Source organism: Acinonyx jubatus, chromosome E3 (genome assembly GCF_027475565.1).
Source record: "Acinonyx jubatus isolate Ajub_Pintada_27869175 chromosome E3, VMU_Ajub_asm_v1.0, whole genome shotgun sequence".
Classification (NCBI taxonomy): domain Eukaryota; kingdom Metazoa; phylum Chordata; class Mammalia; order Carnivora; family Felidae; genus Acinonyx; species Acinonyx jubatus.
In genome coordinates, this window is record NC_069398.1 from 38,240,759 (window position 1) to 38,254,431 (window position 13,673).

A 13,673-nucleotide genomic window follows, 5' to 3' on the forward strand; every position below is an offset into this window, starting at 1 on the left:
AATGTAGTGACGTGCTTCCAGTACAGATGAATCTGGGAAATGTTATGCTAAGCAAAACAAGCCAGATGTACAAGACCACATGTGTAATTCCATTTATTTGAGAATATCCAGAAAAGGCAAATCCTTACAGAGTGAAAGTAGTTGCCAGGGGCTGGGAGTAGGGGAGAATGGGGAGTGAGTGCTAAGGGGTTAGGTTTCCTCTTGGAATGACGACAATGTTCTGGAACTTGGCGGTGGTGATGCACATTGTGTGCACGTTGTGAATGCACTAAATGCCATTAAAGGCAAGTCTTATGTATATTTATTACAATTTAAAAAATACGCGTAAGTATAAAAGGCTTAGCGAAGCTACCCGTGAGCCAAACCCAAATCGGGTGCCTCCCGGCGACCGTGGCGACAAGGGAGGCTCTGACCCGAGGGGGTGGGGCTGGGGCGACGAGCACCGCACTACCCGCGCACCACACTACCCGCCGGAGCTGGGGTGGGGCAGTGTCTCGCCGGCGGGGCGCCCGCGGCTGCACCACCGGCTCAGAACTTCTGCTTCAACCTTTCCTGAAGCTTCCGGGGCCGCTGGGGGAACCAAGCCCTTCGCATGGCCACGCCCCCGCCTTACCCAGCCCCGCCCCTCGGGCCCGCCTCTGTCCCCGCCCCTCCGCCTGCCAGTCAGTCCGCTCCAGCGTAACCACGCCCCCGAGCAGCCCCTCCCCCTGCCTTCTCTCCGGGAGTCTGGCCCCGCCTCTGAGATTCTAGGCCTCTCTTCCTAGGCTCCGCCCCGCTGCCTGTCTGTCAAACCCACCTGGCTCCGCCCCGTCGGCCTCCTCTCGTCGTTTTCTCTCGCTCGCCTCAGCGCGGCCCGTTGTTATGACGACACGGTCGTAAATCCGCCATCTTCCTGCGGCGCGTTGCGACATGGAGGGCGCGATGGCAGTGCGGGTGACGGCCGCGCATACGGCAGAAGCCCGGGCCGAAGCCGGGCGGGAGGCGGGCGAGGGCGGGGTCGCGGCGGCGGCGGCGGCCTTGGCTCCTGGCGGGTTCCTCGGCCTCCCGGCGCCCTTTAGCGAAGAAGGTAACAGGGCCTGACGGGGCCTGACAGGGTCGGGCGCGGCCGGGGTGGGGACGGCTCAGTCCTGGCTGGAGGCGGCTCCGAGGGCCTAAGCTGTGGACGCGACCGACCGTCCCAGACCCCGGTTCCTTGCGGACCTCACGGGTCCCCAAGGGGTCCTGCATGGCCCTCCACGCGCTCCCCGCCTTCCTCAGACCCTCGGGCCTCTCCTGTGGGGCGCCCATCTCCCCGTGGGCCTCGGTGCCCACTCGCGGGTACTCACAGGTGCCCAAGGCTGTGGGGTTGCTCGTGTGTAGACCTCTGCCGTCGCCTCCACTGGCGGCCTTGGCCCTCAGGCCGGCGGTCAGGCGCCTCTTCGCCTCCCTGTCTGGGCAAGGCCCCGCCCTCCTCTGGGCCCCCGCCCAATGCACCTGACGGGTTTCTAGAGCCCTGGCTGGGGTGGGGCTGGAGGCTGGGGGTGCGATGGGGCGGGGCCTCGCCCCCAGGCCCCCGGCTGCCCCTCGGGGAGGCAGCAGAGCCCAGTGGTGGAGAGCCGGTGCCCTGCGTCCGGCCTGCGGGCTCCATCCCACACCTGCCACTTTCGCCACGTTCTGGCTGTTTGGTCCTGGGCAGGGGATGCTGCTGCCGCCGCCGCTGCTGCTGCTGCTAAAAACGTGTTAAGCACTTGCCCGGCATCAGCGTTTTTGTCCTCAAACCAACCCTGGACGCTCCTGTTTGTTGTTGTTGTTGTTGTTGTTGTTGTGATTCATTCCCATTTTGTGGATGCGGGAAATTGGGGTTCAAAGGTGTGAAGGTGACCAGGTCACCCAGCTAGTAAGTAGCGAGGACTGGACTGGATGCCAGGGCTGTGTGACTCCTCAACCGACTCCCCTACCTTCTGGGCTGCGCTGCCTCCCCGGACCCCGGTGAGAAGGAAGACGGAGCCGGTGGCAACTGGCTGAGGGCAGAGCGGACGACCGGGCGCCCTGACAGCTTGTGCAGACAGAAGTTGGGTCTCTCTCCTCCGAGCTTGTCTCATGAGGCTATAGACTGGGCCAGACAGGAGGGGGGCTGGCTAGCGATATTGGGGTACTGGCCCCCGTCTCCGCAGAACTCCTATTCTCAGCGCATGGTTTTTTCTTGCTCCTTCTTATTCCAGCTGGGGGAGGGGCAGTACCACTAGCGGCAGTGCCAGCCTGGAGAGGGATCTCTTTGGAGGTTGCTGGGCCCTGCTGTGCTTGCCCCCAGCCTTGTCACTGTTACACAGGGCGGAGTGTGTCCCCTTCTGTGGTGGGTGTTCCTTCGCTGGCAACAGCGAGTCAGACTTGGAGAGCAAGGGGGGAAGGTGAAAAGGGTGGTGGGCACGTCAGTGCTTCGCTTGTGACTGCGAACCATCTGGAGGGGATCGCCCTCTGGCAGGTGGTCTTGTGTGGGCCCGTCATGGTTGTGGTGTGGGCCTTTGTTTGCTCACTGAGTCAAAAGACATGGACTGGGATCCTTCCGTGTGCCAGGCCTGGGTTTGACCTTGATGTGGGACCGGATGTGAGGTGGTGGGAACTGGCAGACTTTTATAGAAGCACAAGGAACATCCTCCCATCCCTTTGTGCAAATAGCGGGGCATCTGGAGTAGACCCTCAGGTTCAGATTCTGGCCCGAACACTCACCAGCTGGGTGGTCTTGAATCTCAGGTCATTTTCCTGGAATGAGAATAGTCATCCTTATTTCCCCAGGGCGCTGGCTGGATTTGGGGACATCCCCAGTGAGGTGCCTGGCACCCAGGAGGGGCTCAGTGAGTGGGAAGTGCCTGCTGTAGGACCTGGGGCAGGCATGGTCAGCCTACATGGTGAGGGACTTGAGCCTGGGGTGTGGAGCCTCTCTGGGAAGTTCCACCCTGAGTGTCTTCTCCAGAAGAGGGAGCTCCTGCCCGTTCGGAGCTGATGAAGCAATCTTAAACTCTGGTCCTCCACTGTCCCCAAACCGGCTTGGGTGAATCCCTCCACCTCTTAGCTGCTCCCTGGGGCTCTGTCCCCTCATCTCTGAAGTGGGGGCTTTGGGCACGGCAGCCTCACTGGATCTCTGCAGTCTAACTCTCAGGTTGGGGCCCCCACCTGCTGGATGCTGTTCTCCCTGGGGTGGGCACCTCTTCCGCAGGTCACCAGAGGCTGGAAGGTGCCTGTGGTCCGATGGCACCCTTCGGTGGGTTTGGCCTGGGGCTGGAGGCCCTCCCAGGCCCCACTGAGCACAGGCTTGTTGCAGATGAGGACGATGTGCACAGATGTGGCCGCTGCCAGGCCGAGTTCACTGCCTTGGAAGACTTTGTTCAGCACAAACTCCAGAAAGTCTGCCAGCGGGCCCCTCAGGAGGCCCTGCCTGCCGCCCCTGCTGCTGCTGCCCTGCTGGGCCAGGAGGTGAGCCCTCTCCACCTGCCACCACACGTCCACGCACATGTGCGCCCTCCTCCTTGGGCTCACCTGGTGTCTGGGAAGGGGTGTGTGCGTGCCCTGACAGACCTGTGCAGCCGGTTCCCTGTGGCACGGGGGTGGACAGAGGACAGGCATCTGGTCATGGGTGAGGGAGCCTGGGCCCTGTCCCTAAGAGCTTGGCAGTGTTCCTGGTTTCCTGGATGGCCTGGGATGGCCCTGCCTTCCCAGCAGCCTCTGGCTGAAGCCTGCACAATTGACATCCCTCCTTTCTTGGAGCCTCAGGGTCTGTCCTGGCTCAGTGGCTCAGGGCTGTCATGGTGGCTTTTGTTCTTTTGGCTTCTCTCCTGCCCTGTACGCACGGTTTCTTTTTCTTTTCCTTTTTAAAATTTATTTATTTATTTTGACAGAGAGACAGAGGCTGGGGGAGGAAGAGAGAGAGAGAGAGAATATCCCAAGCAGGCTCCGCCCTGTCAGCACAGAGCCTGACGTGGGGCTTGAACTCACAAACTGTGAGATCATGACTTGAGCCGAAACAAGAGTCAGATGCTCAACCACCTGAGCGCCAGGCACCCCTGACACATGGTTTCTCGGGATCCTGCAAAGGGTGGCTCTGGGAGTCCTGCCACTTTGTCATAAACATGGCCAAGGTTGTCATGCTGCACGTGCTTGGGCTGTACGCATCCAGGCCTCTGAAGGTCCCCAGCACCTTTGCACGGTGGTGTTCTCGGGCCCCTCGTCGGATGGCATTGGGAAAGGAGGCTCTGGGAGATGTCAGCCGCCTCAGCTCGTCACAGGGAATGGCCCAGAGGACGGTGGGACTACAGCCATCTCCCTCAGACCCTGTGCTCTTTCCTGGCCCCTCCCGGTGGTGCCCTTTCCTCTAGGAAGGCCCCTGGACCCACATCGCTTGATAGCTTGGCTGGGGCTGGTGGGTGAGGGTGCTGACCTTCATCCCTGCACAGCCAACTGGGCTTCGGGCTGGAACTGCCGGTCACTTCTCCCGGGAGCCCTCTGCAAGGGTGCTCGCTGCTCTGCATCCGGCCCATGGTGGCCAGGGGCGTTTGAGTGACGGGGCTGACCCCTTAGGCGTGGGTTGGAGGGACTAGGGTGGGAGAGATGTCGGGGGAGATGACAGGTCCCACCGCAGCCTTCCCATGTGGAGATAAACCCAAGCCTTCCCTCTCCAAGCCAAGGGAACTCTGGAGCCCTGCAGGAGAATCCTTTCTGTCCCCTGTCCCCCCACGGCAGGTGGTGCCAGCGGTGGCCGGCCCGGAGGAGCCCATCACGGTGGCCCACATCGTGGTGGAGACGGCCGCATTAACGACAGACATCAGCCACGCACCCGACATCGTGGGTAAGCCGGCGCGGTCTCCCAGTGTCTGTCCATGTGTGGCTCTCAGCACAGCTGTTTGTGGTTAGGGCTGGAGGCGAGGGACCCTTGCTGCTGTGACCCTCTGCTCTCCTGAGAGCAAAGCCTGGCTGAGGAGGGCCGAGGCCCTCCAGAGTGAGCACTGGGCACCAAGCCCTGCCCGCCAGGAGAGGGGAGGCGTGTGGCCTGCGCTCAGGGAGTCCTCACTTTGTGCACAGTCACGAGCTGGCTGCTTGCTCCTGCTGCTTCCCTGGTCCTTCCCTGGTCCTTCTGGAATCTTCCCCATTTTTCTGCCAACCCCGGTTCCTGCTCCCCACCCCACAGTCCACTCTGATGGGTCAGGTTGGGGTATGCACAGGATGCACTGGTGGCTCCAGCCCTGTCCAGACCTGCTGTCTGACCTTGGCTGTCCCCCGCCACCGGGGGGGTGGCAACTCCTGCCCTGATTCTCACCTGGCTTTTATGAGCGTATAGTGCCCAGTCAGCCTCCTTGATGGCTCTTTTTAAGTTCGAGTGCCTTGCTGGTGTGCAGCGGGAGAGGGGGGCGTTGATAGGTCTGGAATGGGAAGGGGGAGCCTTCAAAGGGCAGCCGGACAGGAGGGTGCAGCCTGCTGCCCAGCTTGGAAGGAAGGGTTGTTATCTAGGGGTCTGCTGGGCAGGAGTCTTGGCAGGTGCCTGAGTGGGCGGCTGCACAGGATGTGGGTTTGGGTGACAGGTACACCTTGGCCTTGGGAAGCCCTTGGGACCAGATGGGGCAGGAAGAGGGGTGGAGACCTCGGGAGGGGAGCCGCAGAGTAGGCCTTTCTGCCATGGACCCACCTCAGGGAGGCAGCCGGACATCCGTCCTTGTCTCCATGCTGTCCCTTCCCCTGCCTGACATTCCTGTGGACAGGGACATTCACCTGTTGCCATTCTGGATAGGAATGTTGTCATGTGGGGGGTGGGGCCGTGCTCTGGCCCTGGACAGTGTCATATGGGAAAACAAATCCCCTGGGGTTGGGTGGCACCTCTAGCCAGGCCCCTTCCCGCCCCCCTGACCTCCAGCTGGCCCACACCTGCTGCTCGGTGGCTCGTCCCTGTGCTCTGAGGGCTCCCCTCTGGGTACCTCCTGCCTCGCTGTCCCCTTGGGAGTTTCCCCCTTTGCAGGCATCTTGGGTGCACCACATGCCTGCTAGGAGTCGGCTACTCATTGCTCCAGGGTTGGCTAGGATCCTAAACTGCCAGTTGCTGGCTTCCCAGGATTGGGGGGCCAGGGGCCACAGTCAGCAGGGGCTGTGTGGGGGGCCAGACACCTCTTCCCGGCCCTCCTGCCTCTTGGCTGGAAACAAACTTGCTTTTCATCTCTGGACTCAGGGCAGCCCTGTTCTCCCTTCCTTGAGCCGTCCGCCTGCTGTGTCTTGTGCCACGCTCTACCCCAAGTCCTCGCCTGGCAGAGGTCCCTGGCCTTCTGGAGGTTTGCTTCTGGGGCGGAGCAAAGATAGAGCATCCAGCGCATAAGCCAGGGCATGGGCGAGAGATGGCCTTAATTGTCTGAGTCACGGCGCTTGCATTCTGTGTGAGAATGGCTTGTCAACACACTATGTCTGACTGATTGAGATGGTTCCTAAGAAGTGGCTTTACAGACGCTTCCCACGTGTCGTTTTTATGAGCAGAAATTATGAAGTGTGTTTATAGCTTAGCTTTGCACGTTGTCAGATCTTTTCATCACCCGTGAGAGGCGCCAAGGCCAGGCCTCCTTCCTCAGGCAGCTCCAGGTTTCTCGGGAGCAGTCACTCTCCCGGGAGGGTCCCCAGCCTGCCTGCCTCAAGACACAGTGGGTGACCTCCCCCGCGCCCCCCGAGGCATCTTTCTTACCTGACAGTGGGAGCCGGTGCAGTGAGCGGGGCCGGCCCATCCACCGTCTCTGTGCTGGCACTCAGTTGTCCTCAGAGGGGGCAGGACCCCTGCACACATCCGGTCCTGCGCTCCTTGGCTTAGGAGGGGGCACCGGTGCTCATGGTGGGTCTCCCCACTGGGCACATTCTGGGGTCCTGGAGCTCCTCTGGGCGGCCTCCAGCTCAGGGAGCAGATACTAGGCCCTGGAGCTGGAGGGCGGTCAGGACAGCTCCACCGTGTCCTAGCAACGTCCCCAGGCAGGGATCAAAGGAGGTGGCAGGGCCCGCAGAGTCTCGAGGCTCAGGCTGACCCTCTTCTCCTCAGGCGGTGGACACATCAAAGAGGTCATTGTGGCCGCCGAGGCAGAGCCGGGGGACAACGAGATGGCGGAAGCCCCAGGGAGCCCCAGCCGTCAGGGCCCGGGCCTTCCCGGGGAGGGCGAGCAGGCCCAGGTCAAGCTGCTGGTGAACAAGGACGGCCGATACGTGTGCGCGCTGTGCCACAAGACCTTCAAGACGGTGAGGCCGGGGGCTGCGTGCTCGGGGCCCCGCCAGCAGGTGGGGCCGGGCCTCCCTCCCACTTCCGCCGGGGAGGTGCCTGAGCCCTGCTTCCCCGCTCTCCCCCAGGGCAGCATCCTCAAGGCCCACATGGTCACCCACAGCAGCCGCAAGGACCACGAGTGCAAGCTGTGCGGGGCGTCCTTCCGGACCAAGGGTTCGCTCATCCGGCACCACCGGCGGCACACGGGTGAGCCAGGAGGGGGCCGTGAGCCGGCCTTGTGGCCCCTGCCTCTGGGGGGAACATGAGGCTGTGGCTGGGGGCCTGCCTGCCCCTTGGCCCCGGGGCTGACCCTGCCCTCTCTGTAGATGAGCGCCCCTATAAGTGCGCCAAGTGCGGGAAGAGCTTCCGGGAGTCGGGTGCGCTGACCCGGCACCTCAAGTCTCTGACCCCGTGCACCGAGAAGATTCGCTTCAGCGCGAGCAAGGACGTGCTTGTGGGCAAAGAGGACACGCCTGCAGGTCCGCGAGGTAGGGGCTCCCCGCCCTGGCCCGGGCCTGGGTGCTGCCCTGGTCAGCCGTCTCTTCAGGGACTCTCCTGGTTCTGCCTTAAAGGATCTGGCGCCTCCACCGTGGGGACCGTTACATCATCATCGGTGACGGGCGAACCTATGGAGACATCGCCTGTGATTCACCTGGTGACAGACGCCAAGGGCACTGTCATCCACGAAGTCCATGTCCAGATGCAAGAACTTCCCTTGGGCATGAAAGCCCTGGCCCCAGAGGTGCGGGCAGGTCAGGGGCTGGCCTCTGTCCGCTCAGTGCCGGGCTCTGTGCCGGTCACTGGCTCCAGCGGGAACGGGACCAAGCTGGCCTGCCTTCCTGGTGCTCAGTGTGGTTGCAGGGGAGACAAGAGACCAATGGCATGCCAGAGGGCAGGGAGGGGTGAGGGACAGGGAGCTGGAGGTGAGGTGGAATGGGCTGTGGGGCTCCCCAAGACGTATGCACAGTGCCCCTGGGGCCCCTTGGCTCTGCTCCGTGTAGTGCGTGCAAGTGGGTACCGAGTGTCTCTGCCTGACCAGCTGCCCTCCGTCTGCCTGCCCACAGCCCCCTGGCTCCGAGGAGCTTCCCTGTTCTGGTGAGGGTGGCCGTGAGAACCTGCTGCACCAGGCCATGCAGAACTCCGGCATTGTCCTTGAGCGTGTCACTGGAGAAGAGGGGGCCCTGGAGCAAGCCCCTCCTGCGGCGCCCAGTCCCCAGCCCCTGGGAGATGGTCCCCCGGAGCTGCCGCTGCTGGAGGTGGAGCCAGTGGAGACAGTAGGTGCCTGCGCCGCTGGCGAGCTCCTTTGGGGATCAGACCTTGGGTACAGGGTCACGACCCTGGCCCTGCAGCCGTCCTTGCTGTGTTCCCTGGGGTGGAAACGTTGAGCCACTTTCTGCAGTGATTTTCCCCCATTTACTGCCTTCCCTGGGCTCATGGTGGAGCTTGCCGGTGTGGGGGGTGCCACGGCTCTGTTCTTGGTGCTGCTGGGGTCCAGCCCGCAGTGGGTGCTGGAGGCATGCTGGGACACCTCCCCCCGCCCGCCAGCAGGTGGCCAGCGGGCCCTCAGCCGTGCCTAGGACCCACCCGTGCCCTCAATGCAGTGAGACCTTCCCGACGGCGGCCACCCTGGAGGCCCACAAAAGGGGCCACGCAGGTGGGTGGCAGGAGTGGGGGGCACCTGGCAGCCAGCCAGGATGTGTGTTTGGGGCCCTTGGGTGGCGACCCGGCCTGACATCCCGTGCGGCCCCAGGGCCAAGGCCGTTCACATGCGTGCAGTGTGGCAAGGCCTTCCCCAAGGCCTACCTGCTCAAGAAGCACCAGGAGGTTCACGTGCACGAGCGACGTTTCCGCTGCGGAGACTGCGGGAAGCTCTACAAGACTATCGCACATGTCCGCGGCCACCGGCGCGTCCACTCAGATGAGCGGCCCTATCCGTGTCCTGAGTGTGGCAAGTGCTACAAGACCAAGGTGGGTGCTCGGGCCCCGACCCCTGACCCAAGGGCTCCCCTCTCCTGGGCCAGATCCCTGTCCCGTCCCTGCCTCTTGACCACACAGCCCCTCCCCCAGCCCCTCCGGCCTGGCCCAGAGGCCGAGGCCAGGCCGGCACTGACGGTGCGGGTCCACAGAACGCCCAGCAGGTGCACTTCCGGACGCACCTGGAGGAGAAGCCGCACGTGTGCCCGTTCTGTAGCCGTGGCTTCCGGGAGAAGGGCTCCCTGGTGCGGCACGTGCGGCACCACACGGGCGAGAAGCCCTTCAAGTGCTACCGCTGTGGCCGGGGCTTCGCCGAGCACGGCACCCTCAACCGGCACCTGCGCACCAAAGGTCAGGGCCCGGCGCGGTGGGGGGCGAGGGCGGGGAGGGGTGCCCGGCGTGCTGACCAAGCGCCCCCCCCCCCCCCCCCCCCCCGCCCCAGGCGGCTGCCTGCTGGAGGTGGAGGAGCTGCTGGTGGCCGAGGAGAGCCCCGCGGCCGCCGCCACAGTCCTCACTGAGGACCCGCACGCCGTGCTGGTTGAGTTCTCTTCCGTCGTGGCCGACACCCAGGAGTACATCATTGAGGTGGGTGCGGCAGGGGCGGGGTGGGACGGTGGCGTGAGGGAGCCTCCCCTGGGGTCGGCTGACCTCTGACCTGTGTCCAGGCTGCTGCGGACGACGCGGAGGCTAGCGAAGCCGCGGAGATCATTGAGGGCGCCCAGACAGAGGTGAGGGGCTGGGGGAGGGCCGAGGAGGGTGGTGTGGGCCCCCATCCCCGCCCCTCCGCAGCGCGAGCTGAGCGGTGAGCCCCTCACAGGTGGACAGCCACATCATGAAGGTGGTACAGCAGATCGTGCACCAGGCCAGCGCCGGGCACCAGATCATCGTGCAGAATGTGACTATGGACCAGGAGGCGGGGCTGGGCCCAGAGGCGGCTGCCGCCGACACCATCACCATCGCCACCCCTGAGAGCCTGACGGAACAGGTGGCCATGACGCTGGCCTCGGCCATCAGCGAGGGCACCGTGCTCACGGCCCGTGCGGGTGCAAATGGCGCCGAGCAGGCCACCGTGACCATGGTTTCATCGGAGGACATTGAAATCCTAGAGCATGCGGGCGAGCTGGTCATCGCCTCACCGGAGGGCCAGCTCGAGGTGCAGACGGTCATTGTCTAGCGTGGCCGCCTGCAGGGTCCTGGGGGCTGGGCTGGGTAGGGGCGAGGACCCAGAGAAGAAAGAACACAGAATTCAGGTGTTCAGAGGGGATGTGGGAGTGTAAATAGTTTTTTGTTGCTTTACAATAAAATGTGAAAATCTGCCACTTGTGATGTTGCCGTGGCAGCGGCAGCCTCGGGGTCTGGGGCCACTGTCCTGGCAGGTTTCCCTGTGGCAGCACGCCTGTCCTGGCCACCCTCTGGACTCTCATGCCCGGCCGCCCCGCCCAGGGCTCCGGAGGGGCTGGCGGCACCTTGGCGGTGTGTGGGTGTCACTGGCATGTGGACAGGCAGCCTCCTCCTGCTGCCCTGCCCAGTGGGAGTCGTGACTCCAGCTTCCTGAGCACCCCCCCCCCCCAGGTGGGTGGAAGGGGATGCCGTTTCCCCGCCTCCAGCCCTGGTGCTGTCTGTTGGGACAGGGGACCAAGGCTTTTTCCCTTGAGGTGACAGCGTGTGGGGGGACAGGCCTGCACTGCGTTGTTTTCCCAGAAGGTGCCGCTGAAGGAGGGAGATTTTGGATGACCTAGTTTTGGGGGGTGGGGGGAGGACAGGAACAAGGACTGGACCTGGGATGGCTGACCCTCTTATGCAGTCCTGACATGGTGCTGGGAGGCGGTCAGAGTCTGCGGCACCAGACAGGGGGCACCAGAGCAGGCCCAGGGTGGATGCCCCTGCCACCTGGCCGTCAGGGCTCTCCCTGGGACTGGCCACCAGGAGTTCCAGCGTCCAACTTCATTGAGGGGGCGGACCCAGAGCATTCCAGCCCCTCCCTGGACCAGGGCCTCAAATACCCGCCTGAGCCCTGGCACCAGAACTGCTGCCCCACCAAGCGAGGAGTCTGTGTTGTGCCACAGACACACCCCCAGCCTGGATCTCTGACCTAGATCCTGAGCCTCGGCTGCTGCCCCATCCGCATCCCAGGTGAGTGATGGAGCGGGCCTGTGTGGGGGTGCCCGTGGCTGGGGAGGACTGGGCTGACCAGGGGGCTGGATGGGAATGGGGTGCTTGTATTTGGGGCTCAGTTTCCCTACGATGGAGAAGGGCCACGGTAAGGCTAGTGCACCACTGGGGAGACATGGAGACGCAGGGAACCTCTGTGTCAAGCGTTCTCACCGGCCCCCGTGGCCCCGGGGCTGGGGCGGAGAGGGGCGGCTTGGTGTGTCTGACTCCAGATTCAAACTCAGGAGCGTCTCTGTCACTCCCAGCCGCCCGCTCCGCGCCATGGGTGGGTTCCGGGCCCTAATGGCCGCGCTCTGGGCGCTGGGGCCCGCCGGGGCCGCGGCGCTGCGCATCGGAGCCTTCAACATCCAGAGCTTTGGCGACAGCAAAGTGTCGGACCCAGCCTGCGGCGGTGTCATTGCGCAAGTGAGGCCAGGGGCCGGGAGGCGGGGCCACAGCTGGGCTTCTCCGGTGATTCCGCCGGCGCGTGACCCCGCACCTGCCGGCCCCTCCCCCAGATCGTGGCTGGCTATGACATCACGCTGGTGCAGGAGGTGCGAGACCCGGACCTGAGCGCCGTGTCCGCGCTCATGGAGCAGATCAACAGGTGCGGGGGACAGGGTCCAGCGTTCGGAGCCCAGGCCGGGCTCGCAGGGCCCGGCGGGTGACTTGACCGCGGGCCTGGCCCTTGTCTCCGCAGCGTGTCCAGGCACGAGTACAGCTTCGTGAGCAGCGAGCCCCTGGGTCGGGACCAGTACAAAGAAATGTACCTGTTCGTCTACAGGTGAGGGGCGGGGCGGCGGGGCCTGGGCGCGCAGGGCAGGAGGGGGCCGGCTCAGCGCCACCACCAGTCTCCTTCCCCCAGGAAGGACGCGGTGTCGGTGGTGGACACGTACCAGTACCCGGACCCGGAGGACGCCTTCAGCCGTGAACCTTTCGTGGTCAAGTTCTCCGCCCCCGGCTCGGGTAAGGCCCCGCCCCTCCCCTTCCGCGGCCCCGCCCCCGCCGCGCCCCCCCTCCGCTTCTGACACGCGCCTTCCGCAGCTGCCGGCGAGCTCGTGCTGATCCCGCTGCACGCGGCGCCGCACCAGGCCGTGGCGGAGATCGACGCTCTCTACGACGTGTACCTGGACGTGATCGACAAATGGGGCACCGACGTAAGTCCCGCTCCCGCCCCCAGCGGGCGCGTCCGGGGTGGGGGTGGGGGGCGCGTCCCTCTCGCGGGCTCAGCCCCGGCTTCGCGGCCCCGCAGGACTTGCTGTTCCTGGGCGACTTCAATGCGGACTGCAGCTACGTGAGGGCGCAGGACTGGCCGGCAATCCGCCTGCGCAGTAGCGAGGTCTTCAAGTGGCTCATCCCGGACAGCGCGGACACCACGGTGGGCAACTCGGACTGCGCCTACGACCGCATCGTGGTGTGCGGCGCCCGCCTGCGCAGGAGCCTGAAGCCCCAGTCGGCCGCTGTGCACGACTTCCAGGAGGAGTTCGGCCTGGACCAGACTCAGGTCGGGGGGGGGGGGGGGGGGGGTCGGGGAACTGACGGGCGTGGGGGTGGCCAGTGTCTTGCTGCCCACGGCCGGAGCGCCCCTCCCCGCACTAGTGTCTCGGAAGCGCCCTTAGGGGCTCACTTCTAGCCGAAAGGAACAATTGTGGGATGGCGGGAGGAGATGCCCTTGGCCTCTTCTGGAGTGGGGTCCCCAGTCCGTGCCCCATGCCACCTGCAGGCAGCACAGTGGTCTGTAGATGCCCGCGCCCCCCCCCCCCTGGGGCGGGGTGTGGGGGTGTGGAGGGGTGGGAGGTGGAGGGGGTGGAGCTTGCAAGGGGGGAGAGGTTGCCCAGCAGGCCCCCCTTCCTCTCCCTCCAGGCCCTTGCCATCAGTGACCATTTTCCTGTGGAGGTGACCCTGAAGTCCCACTGAAAACCTTCCAGGCCTGGTCAGGGCACGCCGCCTCCAGACTCGACCTGAGGAGGACTCTGGCCCCCACAGATCTCCTTCCGGATGGCTGGCCAAGCCCCAGCAAGCCGTGGGGCAGGGCTGGCTGGACAAGAGGCTGTGGACACATCACAGGCCCACTCAGCCTGTCTCCCCATCTGTAAAATGGGCTACGACATCTGTCTCCTTCTTGTGAGGAGCACCTACAGGGCGCCGGGCGCGTGGCTGTGCTCAATAAACGGGAGTGAGCGCTTAGCCAGGACCACACACTGGTCGGCTTCAAGGCCTCCGTGTCCTTTCTTAGGACTCCACCCCTGTGAGGCCCAGACTTTGGTGCTGCAGCCCAGTGGGTCCCAGGTCCCGGCCC

General features: G+C 64.5%; 2 protein-coding genes across 6 annotated transcripts; both read left to right on the forward strand.

Annotated features, from left to right (window-relative positions):
* The first annotated feature begins 909 nt into the window (after positions 1 to 909).
* E4F1 (E4F transcription factor 1) lies at positions 910 to 10,539 on the forward strand. Of its 5 annotated transcripts, none has more exons than XM_027043541.2 (14): positions 910 to 1,066; positions 3,299 to 3,450; positions 4,714 to 4,819; positions 7,034 to 7,227; positions 7,336 to 7,456; positions 7,576 to 7,737; positions 7,822 to 7,991; positions 8,314 to 8,523; positions 8,795 to 8,903; positions 9,000 to 9,217; positions 9,376 to 9,574; positions 9,666 to 9,808; positions 9,889 to 9,951; positions 10,041 to 10,539. In XM_027043541.2, exons 1-14 carry the CDS (start codon positions 910 to 912, stop codon positions 10,395 to 10,397), a joined length of 2,361 nt encoding a protein of 786 aa, XP_026899342.1. In that variant the 3' UTR covers positions 10,398 to 10,539. The 5 variants fall into 5 exon arrangements, with proteins under 5 accessions (XP_026899342.1, XP_026899343.1, XP_026899344.1 ...); XM_027043542.2 differs by having other exon boundaries at positions 8,798 to 8,903; XM_027043543.2 differs by having other exon boundaries at positions 7,576 to 7,728.
* Positions 10,540 to 11,079: 540 nt separating this feature from the next.
* DNASE1L2 (deoxyribonuclease 1 like 2) lies at positions 11,080 to 13,568 on the forward strand. The gene is made up of 8 exons (XM_053213144.1): positions 11,080 to 11,356; positions 11,641 to 11,800; positions 11,893 to 11,981; positions 12,075 to 12,158; positions 12,240 to 12,340; positions 12,419 to 12,531; positions 12,627 to 12,878; positions 13,238 to 13,568. The coding sequence occupies exons 2-8, from the start codon at positions 11,657 to 11,659 to the stop codon at positions 13,289 to 13,291; spliced, it is 837 nt and encodes a 278-aa protein (XP_053069119.1). The 5' UTR covers positions 11,080 to 11,356; positions 11,641 to 11,656; the 3' UTR covers positions 13,292 to 13,568.
* The last annotated feature ends 105 nt before the right edge of the window (positions 13,569 to 13,673 follow it).

What these genes read in the sequence shown, in the direction of transcription:
- DNASE1L2 (XM_053213144.1), top strand. Translation starts at nt 11,657, where the DNA reads ATGGGTGGGTTCCGGGCCCTAATGGCCGCGCTCTGGGCGCTGGGGCCC. An exon ending in GCGGCGGTGTCATTGCGCAA is followed by an intron (nt 11,801 to 11,892) that starts GTGAGGCCAGGG and finishes CCCCTCCCCCAG; the next exon opens with ATCGTGGCTGGCTATGACAT. An exon ending in TCGACAAATGGGGCACCGAC is followed by an intron (nt 12,532 to 12,626) that starts GTAAGTCCCGCT and finishes GCGGCCCCGCAG; the next exon opens with GACTTGCTGTTCCTGGGCGA.
- E4F1 (XM_027043541.2), top strand. Translation starts at nt 910, where the DNA reads ATGGAGGGCGCGATGGCAGTGCGGGTGACGGCCGCGCATACGGCAGAA. An exon ending in CTGCCCTGCTGGGCCAGGAG is followed by an intron (nt 3,451 to 4,713) that starts GTGAGCCCTCTC and finishes CCCCCACGGCAG; the next exon opens with GTGGTGCCAGCGGTGGCCGG. An exon ending in GCACCACCGGCGGCACACGG is followed by an intron (nt 7,457 to 7,575) that starts GTGAGCCAGGAG and finishes CCCTCTCTGTAG; the next exon opens with ATGAGCGCCCCTATAAGTGC.